This window comes from Branchiostoma belcheri, unplaced genomic scaffold (genome assembly GCF_001625305.1).
Source record: "Branchiostoma belcheri isolate BF01 breed outbred unplaced genomic scaffold, Haploidv18h27 scaffold77, whole genome shotgun sequence".
Classification (NCBI taxonomy): Eukaryota; Metazoa; Chordata; class Leptocardii; order Amphioxiformes; family Branchiostomatidae; genus Branchiostoma; species Branchiostoma belcheri.
The window spans coordinates 1488938-1512708 of record NW_017804431.1 but is presented as its reverse complement, the minus strand read 5'-3'; the positions used below and the strand labels follow the sequence as shown (position 1 = coordinate 1512708).

Here is a 23771-nt window from a genome sequence, read left to right as displayed (position 1 = left end):
TGTATGTGTGTGGGTTGTAGTACTAGTGATACGTGGGTTCTATGACGCATGTTTGAGAAAGCGTGTACCCTGCCCTGTGTGTTTAAATAGTGACGCTGTACTTTATCATGAAAGTTTATGACAGGAAGTGGGGTTGAAAGATCACCTTGGTGTAGTTTGTACATGTAGGGGGGAGTAAGCCAGATTCTAACGCCCACTTTCCCAGAAATGACTTGCAGAACCATAAATTCTACTCTCCAAGTAAATGTTTAGGGTTTGGCTTATTTTTGAGTGTTTTTAGGCATTTTATTTGGCTTTTTTTATACTGCCAATTATGCTGGTATTTTTTTTTACTAGCCAAAATGACTTGCAGTACCATAAATTCTATTCCTCAAGTTAAGGTTTAGGCTTCTGCTTATTTTTGAGTGTTTTTAGGCGTTTTTATTTGGCTTTTATTTCATACTGCCAATTATGCTGGTATTTTTTTTACACTAGCCAAAATGACTTGCAGTACCATAAATTCTATTCCTCAAGCTAAGGTTTAGGTTTCTGCTTATTTTTGAGTGTTTTTAGGCGTTTTTATTTGGCTTTTTTCATACTGCCAATTATGCTGGTATTTTTTTTACACTAGCTAAACTGCCTGTCCAATTTGATAGTGTCATTGCAGTACCATAAATTCTACTCTCCAAGCATAGGTTTAGGTTTTGAGTGTTTTTAGGCATTTCTATTTGGCTTTTTTCCATACTGCCAATTATGCTGGTATTTTTTTACACCAGCCAAAATGACTTGCAGTACCATAAATTCTACTCTCCAAGTAAAGGTTTTAGGATTCAGCTTATTTTTGAGTGTTTTAGGCATTTTTATTTGGCCTTTTTTCATACTGCCAATTATGCTGGTATTTTTTTACACCAGCTAAACTGCCTGTCCAATTTGATAGTGTCATTGCAGCCACCACAAGATCTCATTGGAGATTATGTAAATTCAGCTTTTCATGGGTGGACTTTATTTCGTGGTAGAAGAGGATTAGAGGATTTTGAAGGTGTTGATTGCTGATTTGAACAATTTTTGTATTGCAGACTAGTGATGCATTGCAAACTGGAAACGCATATTCTTCATATATATCTATATTTTATATATTTTCACGGCTCGAAATACTGGGTGCATGTGCACTCAAGTATCAGAAAAATAATGAAATCTTTGTTGTAGTAATTGTTTTAACTTTTGAAGATTTGGAAGTTATCTCAGAAGAGGAGCAGTAAGACCTGCAATTAGGTTTTGTTTCATATGGTGCACCCAAAAATTTTTTTGTCCACCTAATTTTTTAAGTTGGGTACACCAGTGCACCTATTCCCAAAAATGAATTTTGAGCCCTGATTTTGTACTTGTGCCGGTACTTGTCAAAATATGTTCTCATTGTTATATGTACATTTTATATACCCATGTCAATTTACAGGTGTTCAATTCCCATAAATCACAGTGTTTCACACCTACTTGCCAGTATTTAACATCTGAATAGACATACATGTTGGACAAGCCCAACCGTTCTGTCTATAACACCTACGCCATTAGAATAACAAATCACATTGTCTGTACAAGTGGCAAAAGTTTCCTTACAATTTATTACACCTGTACTGAGAAGACATTTGTACTGCCAATTTGAAACATCTCTTGCGCCTAGCCATACACATGCAATATATATATATATATATATGTATATGTATATGTGTATGTGTATGTGTATGTGTATGTGTATGTGTATATATATATATATATATATATATATATATATATATATACTATGCTAATAGACTGGATAGCAGGCTTGGTAAAAGCTGTCAATCTGCCCCCTTATATTCCTTTATTAAGGTAAGAAACCCTTAAGCCAATGGCTAATCTTCCAGGCTACACAGTTAACTACCCTACTTCCTTAGCTTAAATTCCTAAATTCTTATCCTGGAAATAGTACTCTCCAAGCAGAGGTTTTGGTTCTCAAGATAATCAAAAACATGTCTCAAATCACTCAAGTTCTCAAATTCAAAGAACAAACTGTTTATGCAGATGATAATGATTTAATGGCCATTTTATTTATTCATTTTTATTACTACACACCTGAAGACATAAATGGTCATTGTGTATAATGTCCTTGTTGTGATACAATATAAAGAAGTATAAACAGTTAACGAGAACATATACGAAGAATTTTCTTACACAATTTTACAAAACAGACATATAGCATGCCTTGTTTTGCCATGTAGGTGTGTGTTCCAAGGCCCTAATTTGTACACGTGTCCCAATTAGATTATATAAGGCAGAAGGTCACCCTGGTCTGGTCTGTGAGGTTGACAGTACATGACAGGGTGGGAGGGAAATTAGACCCAGGAGAAAAGAGACAGGAAACATGGTAATCCAAGCTACAGGTGTTACAACTTGTGAAACACACTTGGTGATCAATAATTACAGATACAGTAGTTGGTACTGATATTTGTTGTTAGTCTTTGGTACGTACTGTATATTTTTGTGGCATTTGTATGATTTGAGCATGTCGGCGACGCGTCCGACCGCCGTTTGGTAAACAAATTTACATATGTATTCAGAACCTAGCCGGCCTAATTAAATTAGGCAAGCACATCTGTAGTAATCTTGTACGGTAATCCCGCTAAGGAATAACAGGAGCGGTGACAGCTCTAGGGTCCCGCTAAGGAATAACAGGAGCGGTGACAGCTCTAGGGTCCCGCTAAGGAATAACAGGAGCGGTGACTGGGTCCCGCTAAGGAATTCCGGAATAACAGGAGCGGTGACTGGGTCCCGCGGTTATGGGAATAAAAATGGAACTCCACTACACTTGTATATTCCTAGCCCTTTGCACAGTACTTAGCAGGGCTGAGCCAGGATCACAGCCAAAAGACAAACAGGAGATAAAGAAAGTACAGGTCACATGCAACTTCAGAACCGATTGCACATCTGACTGGGCCACTTTTGCTTTCATGATTAAGCACAGCGGGGCTAACGGAACTCACGTCAGTAGCAAGAAAATGCTATTGCACAATAGTGGCACAAAGTTTTCACTGATCATGATTCTGATCTTAAGCGGGGATATTGAGATCAACCCAGGGCCTAGACCACCAAAGTTTCCATGTGGGAGTTGTAACAAGGCAGTACGTAACACCCATAATGCAATATGCTGTGATGAATGCGATAGATGGTACCACAGTGACTGCATTGGGCTATGTTCTCAAGTATACAGTGCACTAGAAACCCACCGATCATACTCGTGGGTATGTTGTGACTGTGGTATACCCAACTTTGCATCGGCCATATTCGATATCACTGATGAAACATTCCATTCAGTAAACTCATTTGACACGCTGAGTTCTGACTCAAGTTTACCAGACGAAATCCCAATGGCTACATCCACTCCACTTAAATCAAAGCAGGGTAATTCTCAAACGAGGGGTCATAGTCACAAGAGATCCAAAAGTAAACTTCTCCTAGTAAACTGTCAGAGTGTGCGGAACAAAACAGCTGAACTGGCGACAGTAGTTGACACTTACAAGCCAGATATAGTAGCAGGTACAGAGTCATGGCTCAACCAAAACATAGCAAGTAGTGAAATATTCCCCAGCAACTACATAGCACACCGGAAAGACAGACAAACTGGCCAAGGAGGTGGTGTATTTCAGGCCAACAGAGATGATCTAATTGTTACCCATAGGCCAGACCTTGACACAGACTGCGAGGTTCTGTGGACACAAACTCAACTTGCAGGAAGGAAACCACTGATAATAGGTACATACTACAGACCCCCATCAGACCAGGGCAATAGTCTGGATGAACTTGACAGGTCTATAGGTAAAATGGGAGCAAAAATAAACTCTGACAATGTGATCATTCTTGGCGATTTCAACACCCCTGGCATCAAATGGGATACTACTGTAGCTGACAACAGTCAGGCCTACACAGGCCAAGCAGAGAAACTACTAAACCTAATGGATAACCACGGGTTATTTCAAACAGTCCAGGAACCAACTAGAAATGGTAATCTCTTGGACCTGGTCTTAGTTAATAACCCCAACATAATTGAGAAGACCACAGTAGTCCCGGGGATAAGTGACCACGACATGGTTCTAGTGGACGTTAACCTGGCACTGAAACAAAACAGGAAACCTAAGAGAAAAGTGTACATCCGCACAAAAGCCGACGAACCAGCCATTAAGAAAGACCTAACGGATTATGCAACTAACTTTCACAAAAGAACTCAGGATATGTCAGTTACACAGAAGTGGTCAGACTTCAAAGACAAAATGAAAGACACGATGAACAAGCACATCCCAAGTAAGATAACATCAAGCAGATACAACTTGCCTTGGTTCAACAGAAACCTAAGGAGGCACTGTCGTAAGAAGCAGCGGCTCTATAACAAAGCTAAGAAAACAGGCCAAGAGGAAGACTGGAACAAATATAAGAGAGTTAAGAAGGGAGTTCAGAAAAGCATAAGACAAGCACACTCTAAATACGTGGCAGACATACTGGGAGAAGCTATAGTTGACAAACCCAAAACATTCTGGTCGTACATAAAAGGACTGAGGAAAGACCTTGTCGGGGTAGCACCCCTAAAGGTGGGAAATACCATCATCAGTGACAGCGGGAAAAAAGCAGAAGTACTCAGTTCACAGTTCAAAAGTGTTTTCACAGAGGAAGACACCACAGATATGCCATCTCTAGGTCAGCCCTGTACTCCTCCAATGGAACATATAGTAGTTTCTACTGATGGTGTCGAAAAAATGCTTCAAGGTCTCAATCCCTCTAAAGCATCCGGACCAGACCAAATACCACCGTGGTTCCTCAAGTTGACAGCTAGTGAAATCGCGCCTGTTCTAACCAATATTTTCCAACACTCGCTAAACACTGCAGAAATCCCTAAAGATTGGAGGGATGCAAATATATGCGCCATCTTTAAAAAAGGAGATAGAGCGGTCCCCAGCAACTACAGACCTGTTTCACTGACCTGCATATCCTGCAAACTACTTGAACATATCATCCATAGCCAAATCATGAAGCACCTAGAAAGTTACAGTATATTAACGGATTACCAGCATGGATTCAGAGCCAAACGATCCACAGAAACACAGCTTATACTAACAGTCCATGACATAGCTGGCGCACTAAACGGTAACGGCAGGTAGATTTAGCAATACTTGATTTCACTAAAGCCTTTGATAAAGTCCCCCATGGCAGGCTCATATCAAAACTGGAGTATTATGGAATCCAAGGCCCTACGCTGAATTGGATAAAGGCTTTCCTGACCAACAGGGAGCAAACAGTAGTGGTTGAAGGGAAGGCGTCGGCTCCAGTTAAAGTAGCGTCTGGGGTCCCTCAAGGAACCGTCCTGGGGCCATTGCTCTTTCTCTTGTATATAAATGACCTACCAGATCAGCTTGACTCAAATGTGAGGTTATTTGCCGATGACTGTCTATTGTATGTAGAGCTTTCTACACAGACCGACTCACAACTTCTCCAAAAAGACCTGAACACCCTGGAAGAATGGCAAAGCAAATGGCTCATGCAGTTTAATCCCGAAAAATGCTACATTATGCACATAACAAACAAACGAACACCACATGCAACTGGCTACCAGTTTTGTGGTCAGGCTTTAGCAACCACAAAAATCCATCCGTATCTGGGCGTCATGCTGACAAGTGGACTGAAGTGGGGTGCACATGTTAATAATATCACAACTAAGGCGAAACAGACATTGGGAGTGATTAAACGTAATCTGTGGGCATGTCCAACTAGAGTAAAATCACTTGCATACACGTCACTCGTAAGACCGAACCTAGAATACGCTGCGACAGTATGGGATCCATATACAAAGAAAGACAAAGACAAATTGGAAAGGGTAAGAATCAAGCTGCAAGATTCTGTATGAACAACTATGTAAGAGGTGCTAGTGTCACGGAAATGAAAAGAAACCTACAGTGGACCTCACTTGAAGACAGAAGAAAGATGTCTCGACTATGCATGATGTACAAAATGACTAATAAACTGGTGGATGTCCCAACTACTAAGTACCTAATACCAGCCCAGAAGAGAACAAGAAATAGCCACGCATTCAAGTACCAGAGTTATCAACCAAGGATTGAGGTGTTCAAGAATTCATTCTTTCCTAGAACTATCGCAGAGTGGAACTCACTGTCACCAAGTACAGTAGGGACACTGTCAATAGATAGCTTTAAACAATGTCTAGAGCTAGAAGTTCAAGGGTTAGGTGGAACAAGTCGATCGGTGTAATATAGCCAGCTGCCGCCGCGCCGCGTGCCTGCGAAGCTGGTGTGTTACGCCGAAAGGCGGTTATACCGGCTATACAGATACAGATACAGAATTACATGTCAGGGCTGGAAATACTGGGTGCATGTGCTCAGATATAAGCAGGCTTTTAGCTAGGGGGTGTCCAGGGTGTCTTTTGGACGCCCTGTACTGAAAATAGTAAGAAATTGGACGCCCTACTTTTTGGTAGGACACCCAAAAGACGCCCTATTTTTTCCACTTCCAACCCCTGCCATGCACACATGCCTCCTTCCAGCATACAAAAATGATGGTTTACTGAAGGAAAAAACTCACAATTCCTCAAAATGCAGAAAGTTGTGTTTGAGAGAATTATGAATGTCAAAAAAGCCCCCCTAAAAAGGTCACACACTGTGCATCTTTGCTGCGTACAATAAAAAATGGACACCCAACAATAAAATCCTAGCTAAAAGCCTGGATATAAGTGTACGACTGTACGTTGAAAATTTATATTTGAATCACTACAAAAGCGACACCATATTGTAAATAGCTGATATATCCCCTGAATTACACAATGTAATAATATTCTTCCTAAGAAAACACAATAGATTAGCCTTAGTATCATTATGGACTAGCTCATTAGAATTATATTTTAGTATAAGTTTATGTATGTACCCTTGTTTCTTCTTTACCATATATTGTACCAGCTACAGTTGTTGAGCAATAAAGTGGATTTGATTTGATTTGTGCACCTTAGTGCACCCAAAATTGGAGCTGTGTATCCAATTTTTTTCTGTGGGTGCACTGGTGCACCAAAATATTTTTGTAGATCTATGTATTATAGAAAGATATCAAAATGTATATACTAGTAGTATAAAGCATATTCTTTACATGTAAGTGTAGAAAAAAATAATGAAATCTTTTTTAAGATTATTCTATATGGTGCACCCAATTTTTTAGGTTGGGTGCACCTATCTACAAAACCTCCTGTAATATGTCGGTGAAGGTTAGACATCCAGGTCATGAGATACACTTGTATTGTAAGGAAAGGGTTACTCGAGCAACTGGATAGATTTTGAAAACTGTCAGATGTTTCATGTAACATCTACTACAGCACTTTTTGGATACACCAGTTTACCTGTTGCCACAATGAATTTCAAGCCCTGATATATACTATGGCCATGTTGATTTGATTATATGGATGACATCCGCGCGTGCATGAATTTTCGGCCGGTTCCAAAAAAAAAAAAGTTTCCAACAACACAAAAATTGTACAAAACAGTTGCAAAATGAGCAAATATATACCGAAAGTTGCAAAAAAAATATTTGAAAATGATTCCAACGTCGTAGAATGCCAAAATCAAACAAAAAACTAAAATGCAAAGAAATGAATTTAAAGAGTAGATTATTCGCCATATTATTACCATACTCTGTGTCATTTGTTCGAACTTCATAACAACGTAGGTTTCATGAAAGCAACTTTTTTTTTGCAAAACTTTTTTTTTATTCGCGCGCTCGCATCAGTTTTGGGGTTCCCAGAGGATGTCATCCATATAATCAAATCAACATGGCCTATACGGAAAAAAAAGTTGGCAAGGATCATGTTTTTCCTTCACCCAATCTCCGATTAGTCGGCTGTTCTTGACTGAAAACTGTCTTCCGGCTTCACTTCATCTCATCAGGGTGGTAGGGCATAGGAAAAAAATGTTGTGTTTCCTGTTTCAGTCATGAAAAAGGTTAGGGTCAGTAGGTAGGAGTTGTTTTTATTTTTTTTTCCTTTCTTTTTTTTATTAGACTTTGGCAATCTCTTGTGATCAAACATCCATACAATTTAGCCTGGGTGCCAAACCCATAGCACACTGGACACAAAGTATCTCAGTGAGCATGGTATACAATTCAGTCCAACAAAGTAAACCTTGCATGAGGACACTTGTGTTTTCAATGACAATGTTGGAAAACCAATTGTGCAATATTTCATCACACTCAAGTGTCAGATCATGGCACTAGAAAAAGTCAATCAGCTAAAAAAATTATTTATGTCCCTTGCAGTGGCCCACCAAAAAAAGTTTAGAGTTGTCTGTTTTTCTAGGGTTGGTTTGGAAACAGGAAACACAAAATTGTTTCACTAGGCCTCAGGTGTCTGATCAGGGAGCTAGAAAAGGTCAATCAGCTCAAAAAGTTAATCTCACTTGCAGTGGTCAACCCCAAAAATGGCTAGGGACGGCAGATTTTTCTGGGCGGATTTTTCTTGAGTTGGTCGAGAAACAGGAAACACAACATTTTTTCCTTAGGCCTCAGATCAGGGAGCTAGAAAAGGTCAATCAGCTCGAAAAGTTGATCTCACTTGCAGTGGTCAACCCCAAAAATGGCTAGGGACAGCAGATTTTTCTAGGGTCGGTCGAGAAACAGAAAACACAACATTTTTTCCCTAGGCCTCAGATCAGGGAGCTAGAAAAGGTCAATCAGCTCGAAAAGTTGATCTCACTTGCAGTGGTCAACCCCAAAAATGGCTAGGGACGGCAGATTTTTCTGGGCGGATTTTTCTTGAGTTGGTCGAGAAACAGGAAACACAACATTTTTTTTCCTAGGCCTCATCAACATGCACGTACAAGTTGGCTGGCTTCTTGGAATTCACCTTACGGGCGCAGGTGCCACAGTACCAGGAAAAACAGCGTAGGTGGGAAGACTCAAACAGGGGGAAAGTGCCACAGGTTACTCTGCGTGATATCCAGTAAACCACATACACTGTAAATCACAATTTTACTGTGACGCCACCTCTTGAAACAAATTTAGCAAAGAAAATCCAAATGGAGAAACAAGTACAAACTTAGGCCTAGGAAAAAAAAATGTTGTGTTTCCTTTTTCCCGACCGACCCAAGAAAAACCTGCCGACCTTAGAGTTAGACTTTTTTTGGCTGGACTCCTGCAAGGGACATAATTTTTTGAGCTGATCAACCATTTCTAGCTCCATGATCTGACACCTGAGGGATGAAATGTTGTACAATTGGTTTTTAACATTGACATTGAAAGTAAAAGTGTCCTCATGCAATTTTTAATGGACCCGTATATAGATATCACTGAAGTCTTAAAAAAAAAAAGGAAAAAAAAGGTGATAATCCCTACCTAGACCCTAATTTTTTCAGGACTGAAACAGGCAACAGAACATTTTTTTTTTCTAGGGCAGGCCTTGTCAATATATATAGATGGCAAGCGAAAATGTCAAGGTACACCTAACCTGTTCTGGTCAATGATGAAACCAGTTTGTAACACTAGATTTCCTGCAGAAAGAAGCTTAAGAGTCATTGCATGAGAAAACCAGGCAGAGGTGGGAAGATGGGGGTCGGCCAAATCGGCTCATACTTTGTATGTGAGATAGGTATGAGGAACTATTAACAGCCATATAGTTAAAACCCTCCAGCTATTTTTCGTTATGGAGTTCTGGGACCCCCCTCTGAGACCCTCAAAAATCTAACAATTTGTGGCTGAAAATTACTAAAATTACAATTGTTATTATTTAGCACAAAGTGAATGCACAAAATTGATTTTGAAAGATACTTACTAATGGACATTAGAAATAAAATGTGATAAATTGTGTAAAATCAGTTTAATTTGTTTTTAAGTATCCTTGTATCCCCCATGTAGAGCCCAAACGAACATTTCTAATTATTTTTAGCATTTATCAACAATTGTCCATTGATCCCATGCAGCTGCACAAAAAATGGCAATGATTAACCCCATAAAAATCTACGTTGTTACCTAATTTATTATGGTCCAAAACCCGGAAAACCCCCATAAAGACCCTTTGTTCATGGCCCGCGTTATGCGTGTCCCAATTAAACGACACTTGTTTTTTAATCAGCAGATGTTCCTCTTTCCAGCAACGGTAAAACCGTTTATCAAAATTGCCGCGTGACGGAGAAAAGGCTACTTAAAAATTGCTAAAATTTAGAAAGATGAAAATTCTGATTTCATTGGTTCTGGTAACCCCCTGGTATACCCTTTTAACTTCAATGTTGCATCTTTAATTTTTGTTCTGTAAAAGTAGAAGACCCATGCTATGTGATAAAAGGAACCCCATGTTCATATCATCATTAGAATTACCATGGTATCCATTGTAATTTCAGTAATTTTCAGCCACAAATTGTTAGATTTTTGAGGGTCTCAGAGGGGGGTCCCAGAACTCCATAACGAAAAATAGCTGGAGGGTTTTAACTGTATGGTTGTTAATAGTTCATCATACCTATCTCACATACAAAGTATGAGCCGACTTGGCCGACCCCCATCTTCCCACCTCTGCCTGGTTTTCTCATGCAATGACTCTTAAGTATTTTGAGCCCTGGTTAAGGCCAAGGCCAAGAATAAGGATTAGTTGTAGGTAAATGTAGGTTAAATGTTTCACATCAGTAAGAACTAGTTCTGTATGACATACAAAAGTCAAATCCTGACCCTTACACTAAAATAACCCTCTTGTCACGACTTGCTTGTTCTTTTCTTAGGGTAAGAGTCATGTTCAGTCTAGAAGATAGGAACATGTTAGGTAATTACCCTGGTATGCATACATGTATGTACATGGACGTCAGTGTAGTTAGTCAGGCCTCATTGAGCTTTGGGCCAGGCCAATGTGCTTCATTGGTTCTTGGATGCTTTAAACTAAATTAAAGTACAACTTCAACAAAATGGAAACAGAGTGTTGGTATGAAAAGTTGAATCTGGCTATAATTTGATACCTGAAGCTGTTTTAGATACCAAGGTACAGACTTTTCCCTTAGTTTTCCCTCTGATAGTTTAATTACACATTGTTGAAATCTGAAAACCAACAGTTCAATTGGTGTGGCCTTGGTAGTTTTCTTGTGTGTGTGTGTGTGTGTGTGTGTGTGTGTGTGTGTGTGTAGTGTGTGTGTGTGTGTGTGTGTGGGCGCGCGCGCGCGCGTGCGTGCCATCTCTGATTGATTGGTTGATTGCATTGTTTGAATATGAAAACTGATAAATTAGTTTGGCCTTCGTGGTTTTCATGTGTCTGTGTGTTTCTTAGCGTAAAGAGGTGAAGCATGCAATCTCAGATTGGTTGCTTACATTGTTTAAACCTGAAAACTGACAATTTCAGTTGGTTTGGCCTTGGTAGTTGTCATGTCATATGCATGTGTTCTTGCCATCTCTGATTGATTGCATTGTTTAAATCCCAAAACCGACAGTTTATAAATTGGTATGTCCTTGGTAGTTCCGGTGGGCATGTGTACACTTGAAGTCGTGCCTGGTGATGCCTGTGTAGAAAGTTATTGAGTTGATCTCCAGGGCAGGACATTTCCCCACCTGCGTCATCAGCTAGTTATCCCTACCCTACTGAGCACTGTAATTGCTGGTTTAGAGCCTCGTGGGGATTTTCTGAACTCTCTAACTTCTAAGGTTGTACTTGTAGAATTACTTGTTCATTCCCTCAGAAAAATTGGCTGTGATTGTATGTTTGCAAAGTCAAGCGTTATTTTTTGTGTTCCGCAATGGTTAGTTACATGTTCCTGATGCTAGGGAATCGTTAGCCACACCAATTTAATTGGTTGGTTCTCGGATTTTTTGAGGAAAAAATGAAGCGACAGGGCAAAAGAAAATAAAATAAACAAAAACATGTCTAGGGATAGGCATCCTATTATAGCAAATGTACGATAGGAGCCATGAATTCAACACAAAAGGTCGGGTTAATATGAAAACAATGAATTTTTAATTCTTAATTAAGCCACTGCATTGATAGATGGAAAATCCCTACCTACCAACCTTAATTTTTGCAGAACTGAAACAGGAAACATAACATTTTTTCCTAGGCCTTAGTGTTGAGGGCCTATCCAGAGTTGACAGCTCCAATCCTGTAGTTAGGTGCAGTCACCCATGGAAGGTGTTAGTGTTGCTAGGATGAAGCTATTAGTATTACACTACAGTATTACCTGTCCAAACCTTTCCCTAGACATAACACCACTTGGGTGGAAGAACAGTTTATTCCTCATTATGAATGAAAGACCTTTATTGTACGTTTGTGCTCTAACAAGCTAAGTACAGGTCATGTATAGACAAGGAAAGGGATACAGCAATGATACTTAAACTATACATACTAATGTGGTCTACTATTATGTAATTTACCAATCATCATTGTGTAATTTACCAACTGATCAGATGGTAATAGTTTCACGGTAATACAATAAAGATTGTATTTTATTTTTCTGGGAAACCTTTGCTCTATGTATACCAGGCAGGCAGTCAAACAGATAAATTACAATTAAATTTTTTTGCTTAAGAATGTGCAACAACCAAGAAAATGATTTGGCATAGCCTATGTTGAAGTGGTGACATTGCCTTGTTGAGTTGCCTATATCCATGTATGTATAATGTACATTGTATATACGTAAGTAAAGGCAAGTGTTGCGATTCCAAGAACTCGTGCCTGACGTTTCCGCTACTCTTTCACAGTGACTAGAATGTCAAGGTGTAACCTAATGTCACTGACGAAAAGTAGTGGATGCTACTTGAACCGTCTGATAGTTTGCAAAACCTATCCAGTTGCCTGAGTAACAATTCCTTCCGTATCTCATTAGAGTAGCTCATGTATCCTTTATTGATATAACCAGTGAACTGGTGTGGCCTAATATCGCAGAGTGTTAGAGGCTGACATTGCCTTATTCAGATGCCTACTCTACATCATGTCATGTACAGATGTTTGGCCCATGGGCAGGTTTTGTAGTGGACTGTTTGTTGCTTGCACCTTGCCTAAAAATTTAAGTGCACCAAAAAAAAAAAAAAGAAATTGGAAGCATGAGGTAAAATAATAGTAGAATGAAATAAAATATCAGCAAAACCAACTTGCAAATTTGTCAAAATGAATTTCAAGCCAAGGACGTACCTTTAACAGACAATTTATTTTAGCAGTTTTGTATGTGTGTAAAGGATTTCCAGAATCAGAGCCAAGAACCGCACCATTGATTCTGTGTGGCCCTACAGTAGTACATGTATGTGTGTTGAGGATGTGACATTGCCTTATTGAGTTGCCTACAACTGTACAGCACAAGTACATGTACAAATGCAGGTATACCAGTACAGGGCCCATGAGTAGGTCCTATATGGTGGAGGTACATGTACCTTACCTAAAAATTTATATTATTATTAGGTATGGATACTTTAGAATGAATTAAAATATCAGCAAAACCAGAGCATGAATTGGAACAACCAAGAACCACAGCAATGATTCTGTGTGGCCCTGCCTTTATGTGTTGAGGCAGTGACATTGCCTTATTGAGTTGCCTCTCTACATGTAGATCACTGCCGGCCCCTCGGGTGTAGGGGGGGGGGGCATAATTGCATTGCTCTTGCCGGAGGTTTGACGTCAGAACTACCTCGTTTCCGGCGCTAGATTGGCCAGGAGAGGGGCTTGGAAAGAACTCATTACCGCGCCGGCGGCCAAATTGGTGTTTGCGTGAACGTGGGGGTAAGCCTGGGCGGGCGGGGATGGAGGGTTGACCGAGGGATCGGTAACGTTTTTCTTTCCCGCGAAACGCCGCCCTAATGCGCCCGGTGCGGAAGCTCTACAGCATGCCTCGCAGTCTGCGACGGGTCTGGATGAGGGTAAATATCTTAGGATTCAATATTAGAGAATTTAGACTTCAAAGTCATGCCTTACAAATGTTGATAACAACAGTCTGGATGAGGGTAAATATCTTAAGATTCAATATAACTTATAAGACTTCAAAGTCAGGCCTTAGAAATGTTGATGACTTAGGGACTTGAGCCAATGGATTACTGTAGCCCGTGTAGCGATGTAAAATCTGTGTCAAATATTATGTTGTTACATTTAACAATAAGTACAGGATGAGGGTAAATATCTGAAGATTTGATATTAGACTTCAAAGTCAGGCCTTGCAAATGTTATTGACTTTGGAACTTAAGCTGATGCATTGTTGTTGTTATCAATGTAAAATCTGCGTCTAATGTTTTTAATAGTCAGTAAAGGTATTGTGCTCAGTTTGCAGCAAGTCTGGACTAGGGTTCAGATCTTGAAATTCAATATGAAAACTTGCCACTTGACTTAAGACTGTCACTAGGAAAGCATTTGAAGAGGTTTGTCTGGTGTTATTTACACTCATAAACCGCAGCACTCAAGTTGACGTGTGGTCTAATTTGATTCACAAAACGGTACCTTGCAATGTCACATTCATTTTTGCAGACTGGTTATTTAGAAACATTGTTTTGCTCTTGTCAGTGGTTGTTTATCAATCTTGCAATTGGGAGGGGGGGGGGAGTACTCTGGCATATGCTATGAAAATCGTTGATTGTCTTGCTTATTAGAGTCAGGGGAAATCACTTGTGGTTTGTTTTGACGTTTCACGTTTCTTGTGGTGTATGAATATTAGTCGTTTCGACAGCGTACATATCCATGGTGAACCTTGGTTTAAGGACAGTGGAACTGAAACAAAATAATGGAACAATATTCCAGTTTCTGATAATTGTTTATAGACTCAGAAAATAGTCAGCATTCCATTTGAAAAATTCATGGCAACCTTGGTTTAATTGTAAGGATGATAAGGCCACACCAATTTAATTTCTTGGTTAACGGATTTTTCTAGAAAAATAATGAAGCTGGCGGGCGAAAAAAAAATGAAAATAAAAACAGGCTTAGGCATCGTATTATATTAATTATGGCCCAAAATGGTACGATAGGAGCCATGAAGTCAACACACCAGGCTGGTTCAAAATTTAAACAATGAATTTTGAACTTTCAATGATACCATTGCATTGAAAGATGGAACAACTAGGATGAAAAGGACTGTTTTCAACTGTTCAGGGCAAAATATGGGCATTTTACAGTTGATTCTGGATTTTTATTTTTATTTGCAAATCAGAAAAAATGAAGCGGCGAATCCGTTAACCAAGAAATTAAATTAGTGTGGCCTAAACTGAAAAGATTGAATGAGTTTAAATCTTCATAGGCTCAGGAAAATAACAGTACAGCACAGAGCATTAGTCTTGTTCATTTTTGTCTTTATTCTCAATCTAAAATGAATTTGTTACTTATTCATTGCAGCAATTTGTTTGTTTTCATGTCACAATGCAAATTGGATGAAAATGTGAAGTAGAGCTTGTCAATTTATCATTATGAAAAATCTTAATATATAAATGATATAGACTTTTATGAGTCATTTACTCTTTTATTGCATTGTAGATATAAAAAATTGAAACATTGCTTTAGATATTGGTGTTAATTAAGGATGCATCACTTTGTTTCCCGTAAAAAATGGGGACATGTTTGGGGATGTTGTTTTACACAGTAATGGCCTGTAATGCCCTGTTTAATAATGTATGACATGTAATGCACTCGCATTATTGCATTATAGTTTACTGTAAGTGTAACCCAGTACTATAAGGAAGTAATTTAGCAGAATAATTTCACTCTATCTCTGCTAAAATATAATAAACAGCAATTTCATTATGTTATAGCTTGTCAGCCTTCAATTATCTGCAAGTCTTTGACTTGATAACAATCATTATTTTTTATGAAGTAAAAACATACGAACATTATTGATATTGACAGTATTATAGTGTTTTAATTATGTGTTAGATTTGACAAAGTAAAACAAAACTCAAAGTAAAACAAAACTGAAGGAAGCATTTACCAATGTTTTTGTTTACCTACACCCCAAGGTACGTAGTGAATTGTACAATATATTTGTCTGCACATTTGTGTGTCTGTATATGAGCGTTTTTTGACAGAAGGGGTGAAGTCTGCTATCTCTGATTGTCTTGTTTTCGATTGTCTTGTTGGGATTGTAGCACGTTGGGTGCAAGCCCAAGGGCAAAACATACATGTTTACATGATTCAATTTTTTGATTCCATGTGTTATATAAACTTGAATGATAAAGATTTAGAATGGTGAAAAATTTTCCTTCTTGCCGTCTATCTGATTAAAAGGTCTTTGATATTGAAAGTTAATATTGACTTTCATATGATTTCATACTGTATTGAATGTGTATACATACAGTCAGGTTAGTGCAGGTAAAATTGGAGCTGTGCAGGTATTTCTGATGTCTACCTGCACCTAATCTGCACTTGTTCATGTACTGGGTATATGCAGGTTAGTGCAGGTAAAATAGGAGCTGTGCAGGTATTTCTGATTCATTGCACCTAACCTGCAGTGATCCCAAACTATTCTGGGTACACAAATGCATGTGGAACGGTTGGAGTAGCTTTAAAAGCCAATTTACAAATGACAAGCTTTAAGTGAATGACTGTCTCTCGGCGCCCGGTAAAGTGTGCAGTTGTACGTCAGTGCTGCTGGCGGTATGTTGGTGGGTAATTTGGAAGCGGAAGTTGTAGGGACGGATCTATCTAAGCACCAATTCCCTGTACACTCACTCAAGGGCAGGCAGCAGATAACACAGCCAAGTGTTGTGATGTTCTACATTTGTACATTGGAGTTGACTTTCCAATGAAGTAGGACATTACAATTTTCAGAAAATTATTATGAGGGCTGTGTAAAATTGTTCAGCTACAGCAATAGGCCCAAACCTATACATGTACATATCTGTATCTGTACAAAATGTATCTGTATCTTACCATTTTCAAAAATACTGTTATGCTAAAAATAGGTAAATTTTATCATAGCATCAAAATGGTGACATGTTAAACAATTTTAGCACTAGAAAAAAAAAAAACATATCAAGAAAATTTTATAGATTTAAAGTATCTTCATAGACAGTAAGGTTTGAAATTATGTTTTCCTGACTTAGGTTTATTTTATGTTGTGCATCCAACATTTCTTCTAATTTTTTCTGTACTTAAATTTCTACATGTAGTATACGTGTACCAGTGACGGTTTCCCAAAAATCAATTTCTGGCCATACCACATACATCATGTGTATGATGTAGCTTTATCCTCTTTGAATATTGATAAAAAGCTGAAGCATAACTAAACAGATCTACCTCAGTATCTGATGAATGATAAGAGATATCGGTGAGCCTGTTGTGGAACAGACAGGATGGTTTATTTGGTCAACTTCACAGGTCAGCCTGCTGCGTCATCCTTTACCACGCTGAACATCCTACGGTCGATATTACTGACAGCACTTCCTGTGATAGCTCGTCTTTTATAGGCCCTCTCAGGGCTCGAAATTCATTTTTGGGAACAGGTGCACCATATAACATAAAATAACTAGAATGTCAGTAATAACTAATTATGTTTCATTTCTAGAGAAAAATACTACAACATATTATTTTTCTGACACTGGGATGTTAAGAATATGCTGTATATTATTATACATTTAACATCTTTACATACGTTAAACCTAAGAAATATTTGTGTGCACTGGTGCACACGCAGAAAAAAATTGTGTGCACAGCTCCAAATTTGGATTCACTAAGGTGCACAAGAATATGCTGTATATTATTATACATTTAACATCTTTACATACGTCAAACCTAAGAAAATAATTGAAACCACAGAAAAAAATTGGGTGCACAGCTGCAAATTTGGGTGTACTAAGGTGCACATGCACCCAGTATTTCGAGCCCTGCACACTGAACATCCTACGGTCAATATTACTGACAGCACTTCCTGTGATAGCCTATCTTTTATAGGCCCTCTCAGGGCTCGAAATTCATTTTTGTGAATAGGTGCACCATATGACATAAAATAACTAGAATGTCAGTAATAACTAATTATGTTTCATTTCTAGAGAAAAGTACTACAACATATTATTTTTCTGACACTTGGATGTTAAGAATATGCTGTATATTATTATACATTTAACATCTTTACATACGTTAAACCTAAGAAAATATTTGGGTGCGCTGGTGCACGCACAGAAAAAAATTGAGTGCACAGCTCCAAATTCGGGTGCACTAAGGTGCACATGCACCCAGTATTTCCAGCCCTGCACGCTGAACATCCTACGGTCGATATTACTGACAGTGCTTCCTGTGCCCGTCTTTTATGGCTCCTCTTCTCCTCAATGGGCAGTTTTTCTTACACACTTCCGGCTCCCGATGTGCTTTGGTATTAGGCCACTTCAATTTAGTTTCTGGGTTATCGGACAATTTGAGGATAAATCAAGAGCCTTGTTGTAGATTAGACCGGTCCAAATTCTTGAAAGCCTCCAGTCTGTCACAAAAATTGGATGTAAAAATGCATATGTAACCAATTTCTTTTTCATTTTCAGCACCAATCTGTATATGTATCTGTATCTGTATAGCCAGCATAACTACCCCTCAGTGTAACACACCAGTTGTCTACACACCGAACAACATCTAACTCTAGACATTGTGTAAAGCTATCTACTTGGTGACAGCGAGTTCCACTCTGCGATAGTTTCAGGAAAAAATGAGTTTTTGAACACCTCAATTCTTGGATTGAGATGATAAACTTTCTTACTTTAGATTGAGAAGTTCACAGAGAACCAAAGAACTGCCTTGTTCTGGCCTGACCCTGGTGCCAATACAGGATTTCCTACTGTATACTTGGTGACAGCGAATTCTACTCTGTGATAGTTCTAGGGAAAAAAAAAATTATTTTTTGAACACCCCAATCCTTGGATTTACATGTAGATGATAAACTTTCTTAATTTCGAATGATGAGAACCAAGAAACTGCCTTGTTCTGGCCTGACCCTGGTGCCAATACAGGATTTCCTCCCCAGATTTTTCCTGTCAGCTTCAGCCTCCATGTCAGATGGAGAGGCTTGTGTGGGAGAATGGGGTAATCCAACAGGGAAATAGGATAATTTATGGTATTTGTCTGGTCCATTTAACTCTGTACTTAGACTCAGAGCTGGGCTGTTTGGTCAAGTGGCTAGCTAGGATGGGGGAAAAACTTAAATTTGTCTGGTCCATTTAACTCTGTACGTACAGAGCTGGGCTGTTTGGTCAAGTGGCTAGCTAGGATGGGGGAAAAACTTAAATTTGTCTGGTCCATTCAACTCTGTACGTACAGAGCTGGGCTGTTTGGTTAAGTGGCTAGCTAGCCTCAGTAGCAGGCTTATACTTAAAGAACTGGGGGTTTGGTGGTCTTTGGCTGTTTTCTGATGATTAGCCCAGTTAATACAACCAGGCCGGCTATGTTGTCTATATGCAATCAGAAAATAGCACATAATATTAAAAGCTCCCAAAGACCATGAAGACTCCCAAAACCCCAGTTTTTGGCATGCTATGGCGGCTAGTGGCTAGCTAGGATGGGGAAAAACTCAAATTTGTCCGGTCCATTTAACTCTGTAGTTAGACTCAGAGCTGGGCTATTTGGTCAAGTGGCTAGCTATTCCATTTCAGGACCAGATCTAGAGTGTTGTTGCATCGAGTCCCAACCATTTCTGTCCTAAATATTGAGTACTGTTCTGTGAGCAATAATTTTTAGGCTAAGTGGAAACCCACATTCATTTCTCAACAAAATTAAAGCACCGCAGAAAAATGTTTCAAGTTAAAAGCTCCACTGACAGTAGGACAGAACGAAGTTTAGACAACGGGGCACAAAATTTACATTTAAATTTCAGATTGGTGAAGGCCTGATGTACATTTGTAACTTTCAAAATATCGTTTTCTGCACCAGTGCAGCTATGCATAATTTTTATCATACATTTCTAGCCCTTTATATGCAGTGTTGCTTCCTTTTCCGATACTGACTACTTGTCCTCTGTGTCCTCTACTTGAACTTGACCCTGGCCCCACTTAAACAGCTGTAGTGTTATGCATGCCATGCAATCATCTGCCGTGTAAGGTGTGGGGTGAATATTAGAGCTTTGCTGATGACCAAAACTTGATAAAGTACTGTATTCAGACTGTCCAGAAACCAGGCTGACATGCTGTTGGTTTGCTCTGTGTTTTCAATGTTCATTACCATCGGATTGTATTATATTTCTCAGAGTTCTCAGGTAATGTCTCAAAGCATTTTTCTTCAGAAAATCCTGTGTAGGGTTTCCTCTTATTTGTGAATAATTGTTTTCTTATTTCGAGTACAAAAATTTAGTAAGAAGGTATGAAAACATTGTAGCATAAAAACAAAGGGCTAGGAGGAAAACCTTCCATATGAATGTATAATTCACTCCTTGACACTGTGTGTACCATTAGGTACAGGCTGTTTTTTTAATCCACGAAGCAACAAAATGAAAAGGCTCACTTACTGAAACCTGTTGTTTGTATTTATTGATTGATTTGCAATTTGTTGGTTCAGAAGTCCAAGTTGTTGTTTTTGTTTTTTATTTACATCATGTTGTTTGTAACGCCAGAACCACAAGTTGTTGTGTTATTTGTATTTATTCATTTGTTTGTTTGTTTCTTTGTTTGTTATTTTTAGGACCAGGAGCATAATGTGACGGAATATGAGATCATCAGTGTTGCTGCAGAAGGTGTAGTTGGGAAGGAGAAAGCCAGCCCAAGTCAGTTTGAACTTCTGAAGGTGCTGGGACAAGGCTCCTTTGGCAAGGTGAGGAGCTCACATACACAAGATTCTTATCAAGGGACTTTGAGTTAGCAGATACAAGACAAGCCCTCCTGAATTTAGTGAGAGTAAACAAGCTGTACCATATGCAGCAAGCCCCAGCATCAGTGTGCAAGCACGTTTAACTCTCGGTACACTAGGAACAACACTCAACAGACGTTAAGCTGGATAGATAGAGAGAGAGACAAGAAGGTTTTAAGGGCCCTAGATTATTTTGTCTGGAATAAAATGAGAATACATTACAAAGTACAATTCTATGCATATTTTCTTCATGATTAGTTTAATTTAAAAAATTGCTTTGACTTTGTATTTCTAGTCATTGTAACTTGCAGAAAACAGAGATGTTACTTTCGAGTTTAATTACTTTCAAATCTGAAGAAAAAGGAGATTGAAAGGCCATTATTCTATAAGGCACCAAATTTGTAGTTGAGGGTTGAATTTATATTCTGACTGCACCTTACGCAAGTTACAGGCCATTTAGTTGCTTCCTTGATGTTCAAGGAGCCTGGAAGAACCTCAGGATCAAAGAAAAAGGAAAACTGCTTTGATTCCGGAGGCGGAAAATTCTATAATGGTGATCCACGGAATTCAAAGTGAAGAGGGAAAAATATCGACCTGGCTAAAACTTTTTGTCTAACGGTCGTTCCTTTAAGTGGTCTTGGCGCTTCCTGAGTATCCTTGTAATCTTTTAAGACTCGGAAGGCTTTTGTTGAAGAAATGCAGCCATCTGAAGATGCTGATACCAAAATGCCTGAGGTATTATACTATGGTTCATGAATAAACAGTCAAGCTTTTGGCTTGTAAGCATACCAGTTTCTTTCGTGGTTCTGCAAATTATAAAAATAATGCTGAACTGTACAACATGAAATTAAAATTAAACCATCATATAGCTGAATGTAGTGAATATAATTATAACCGAGGTTTCAAGCCCTTTTTCTATCTTATCCCCATGTTTTTGCTTAATGTTCACTTTGAAAATTAGAGAACCCTTTGGAAATACATTATAGTAGATTGACATGGGCTAAACTTGGACTTTTAAAATTGTTTCAGTCGAGAAGAAAGTGATTGTATCAGCTGAGCAGAAAGTAAGGGTGGATATAAGGGTGGTTTCAAGCCCTTTTTCTACCTTATCCTCATGTTATTGCTTATGTTCACTTTGAAAATTAGAGAACCCTTTGGAAATACATTATTGTAGATTGACATGGGCTAAACTTGGACTTTAAAAATTGTTTCAGTCGAGAAGAAAGTGATTGTATCAGCTGAGCAGAAAGTAAGAGTGAATATGAGAGTGGTTTCAAGCCCTTTTTCATCTTATCCCCATGTTTTTGCCCAATGTTCACTTTGAAAATTAGAGAACCCTTTGGTAATACATTATAGTAGGCTAAACTTGGACTTTAAAAATCGTTTCAGTTTCAGAAAGTGATTGTATCAGTTGAGCTGCTTGAGTAGAAAGCTTCCTCAAAATTGCTCCTTGCCAGAAAACCGGAAGACATCCCAGAAAAAAGCTTTTTCTTTAGATAAGATCTCCCAAGTACCATTCCTAATGCGTTCTCAGTCAATAGGCAATATAGGTCCCTGAAATGACTGGTCGTTAGGCTTAAGTGTGTGATTGGGAAGGTGTTAAGAAGCACGTTGTGGTCTGCTGTAATGTGTATGGATCACTGTTGCAGAATATAAAACACTTGAAGGCAGCTGAGAGTGTTGGAGATAACAAATTTTACTTTAAGCCCTAAACTTATTGTTGAATGTATGGTTAGATTGTATTCAGAAAGCGAGGCTATCCCCAGAATTTTTTAAGGGAGAGGTGCTCCTTAATCATTTGATGAAAAATCAGGAAATATTTGTGGAAATACCAATTTACTGTAAGAGAAAACCCTAAATTTGAACATTTTGGGAGAGATGCTAGGATTTGGGGGAGAGGAAGAGCACCCTTGCTTCATTGCTCAAGGGAGAGCCCTAAATTATTAGTTGAAAGGGTTGCCTTTCTTCATCTAAGCTTTGTCTAAATGATTTTTGTTTGCATTTATTACAATGTTCATTAAATTTTATTTGTTTGTGAACATTGTAACAAATGCTTATATTTTCAAGAAGCTACTGATAGATTGTCATAAAACAAAATTGGCAGGTGGGTACATGTAGGTCTTGACCTGTTTAAAATAATGATAAGATTATGGCCCCCTAGCGGCTTTCCTGACTGGTTGTACTTTATTTTTCAGGTGTTCCTGGTGAGAAAAATCCACGGCCATGATGCAGGGACCCTGTACGCTATGAAGGTGCTGAAGAAGGCCACCTTAAAAGGTAAGATAAACACACACTTTAAGCACAATCATCTTTTACCATCATGAAAGTTCATCTGTGTTGGTAGTTACATGTTTTAAGTTAATACTTTTGGTCCAACACAAAAATTCTCTCACCTAGAGTTTTTTGTTTCGACCAGTCACTCTGGTCTTCCTCAGTAGACTGACCCAGTGAGGCCTGTCACGTGGCTTCTTTGAAGTCTGACGTCAACACTGGGTCAATCATCTTTGTGTATCTATGTATAGATAATCCTGTAGATATGATAGCTGACGACTTTGATTTTAATTCCTGTCCTTAATAATTCTTACATAGCTTGTCCTTGTCTCCAAGGTTTGAGCCCTTTTAAAATAGTCTTGTAACTAGTTGGTCAACCCTGGCTGTCTTTTGTAAAGCTGAAGCAATAAGATTAAAAAAATCAATCCACCCAATGGCAGTAACAACAAATACCAGCTTTCTTTTACGTTCATAATTATTGTTAATATTAAAAAATTCCCCTAAATAATAATATCCGTGCCCCCCCCCCACCTCCATGTTCATATGTATGTACTCAATCTTGTTGAAAAGCAGCCAAATGTATGTAACCAAAACAAGCTATTGAGAAATATATAAATGAAAAAAGCTTTGAATTGAATGATCAATAAATTCTTCCTTCTAATAAATAAAAAATTATCTTAAGACTGAAACCTAATGTTGAAAAGAAAAAAAAGTGGCTATGTAATCAAACACAGCTATCAAGAAATATACAAATAAAAAAAGC

At 38.6% G+C, this 23771-nt stretch overlaps 1 protein-coding gene across 1 annotated transcript in view; it reads left to right on the top strand.

Annotated features, from left to right (window-relative positions):
• Nucleotides 1-23771, top strand: part of LOC109485615 (ribosomal protein S6 kinase alpha-3-like) — a 69411-nt gene that overhangs the window by 7595 nt on the left and 38045 nt on the right. The window contains exons 3-4 of the mRNA XM_019789301.1: nucleotides 20573-20701; nucleotides 22933-23014. Coding sequence (XP_019644860.1) covers nucleotides 20573-20701; nucleotides 22933-23014 — 211 coding nt within the window. The remainder of the gene's footprint in view (nucleotides 1-20572; nucleotides 20702-22932; nucleotides 23015-23771) is intronic.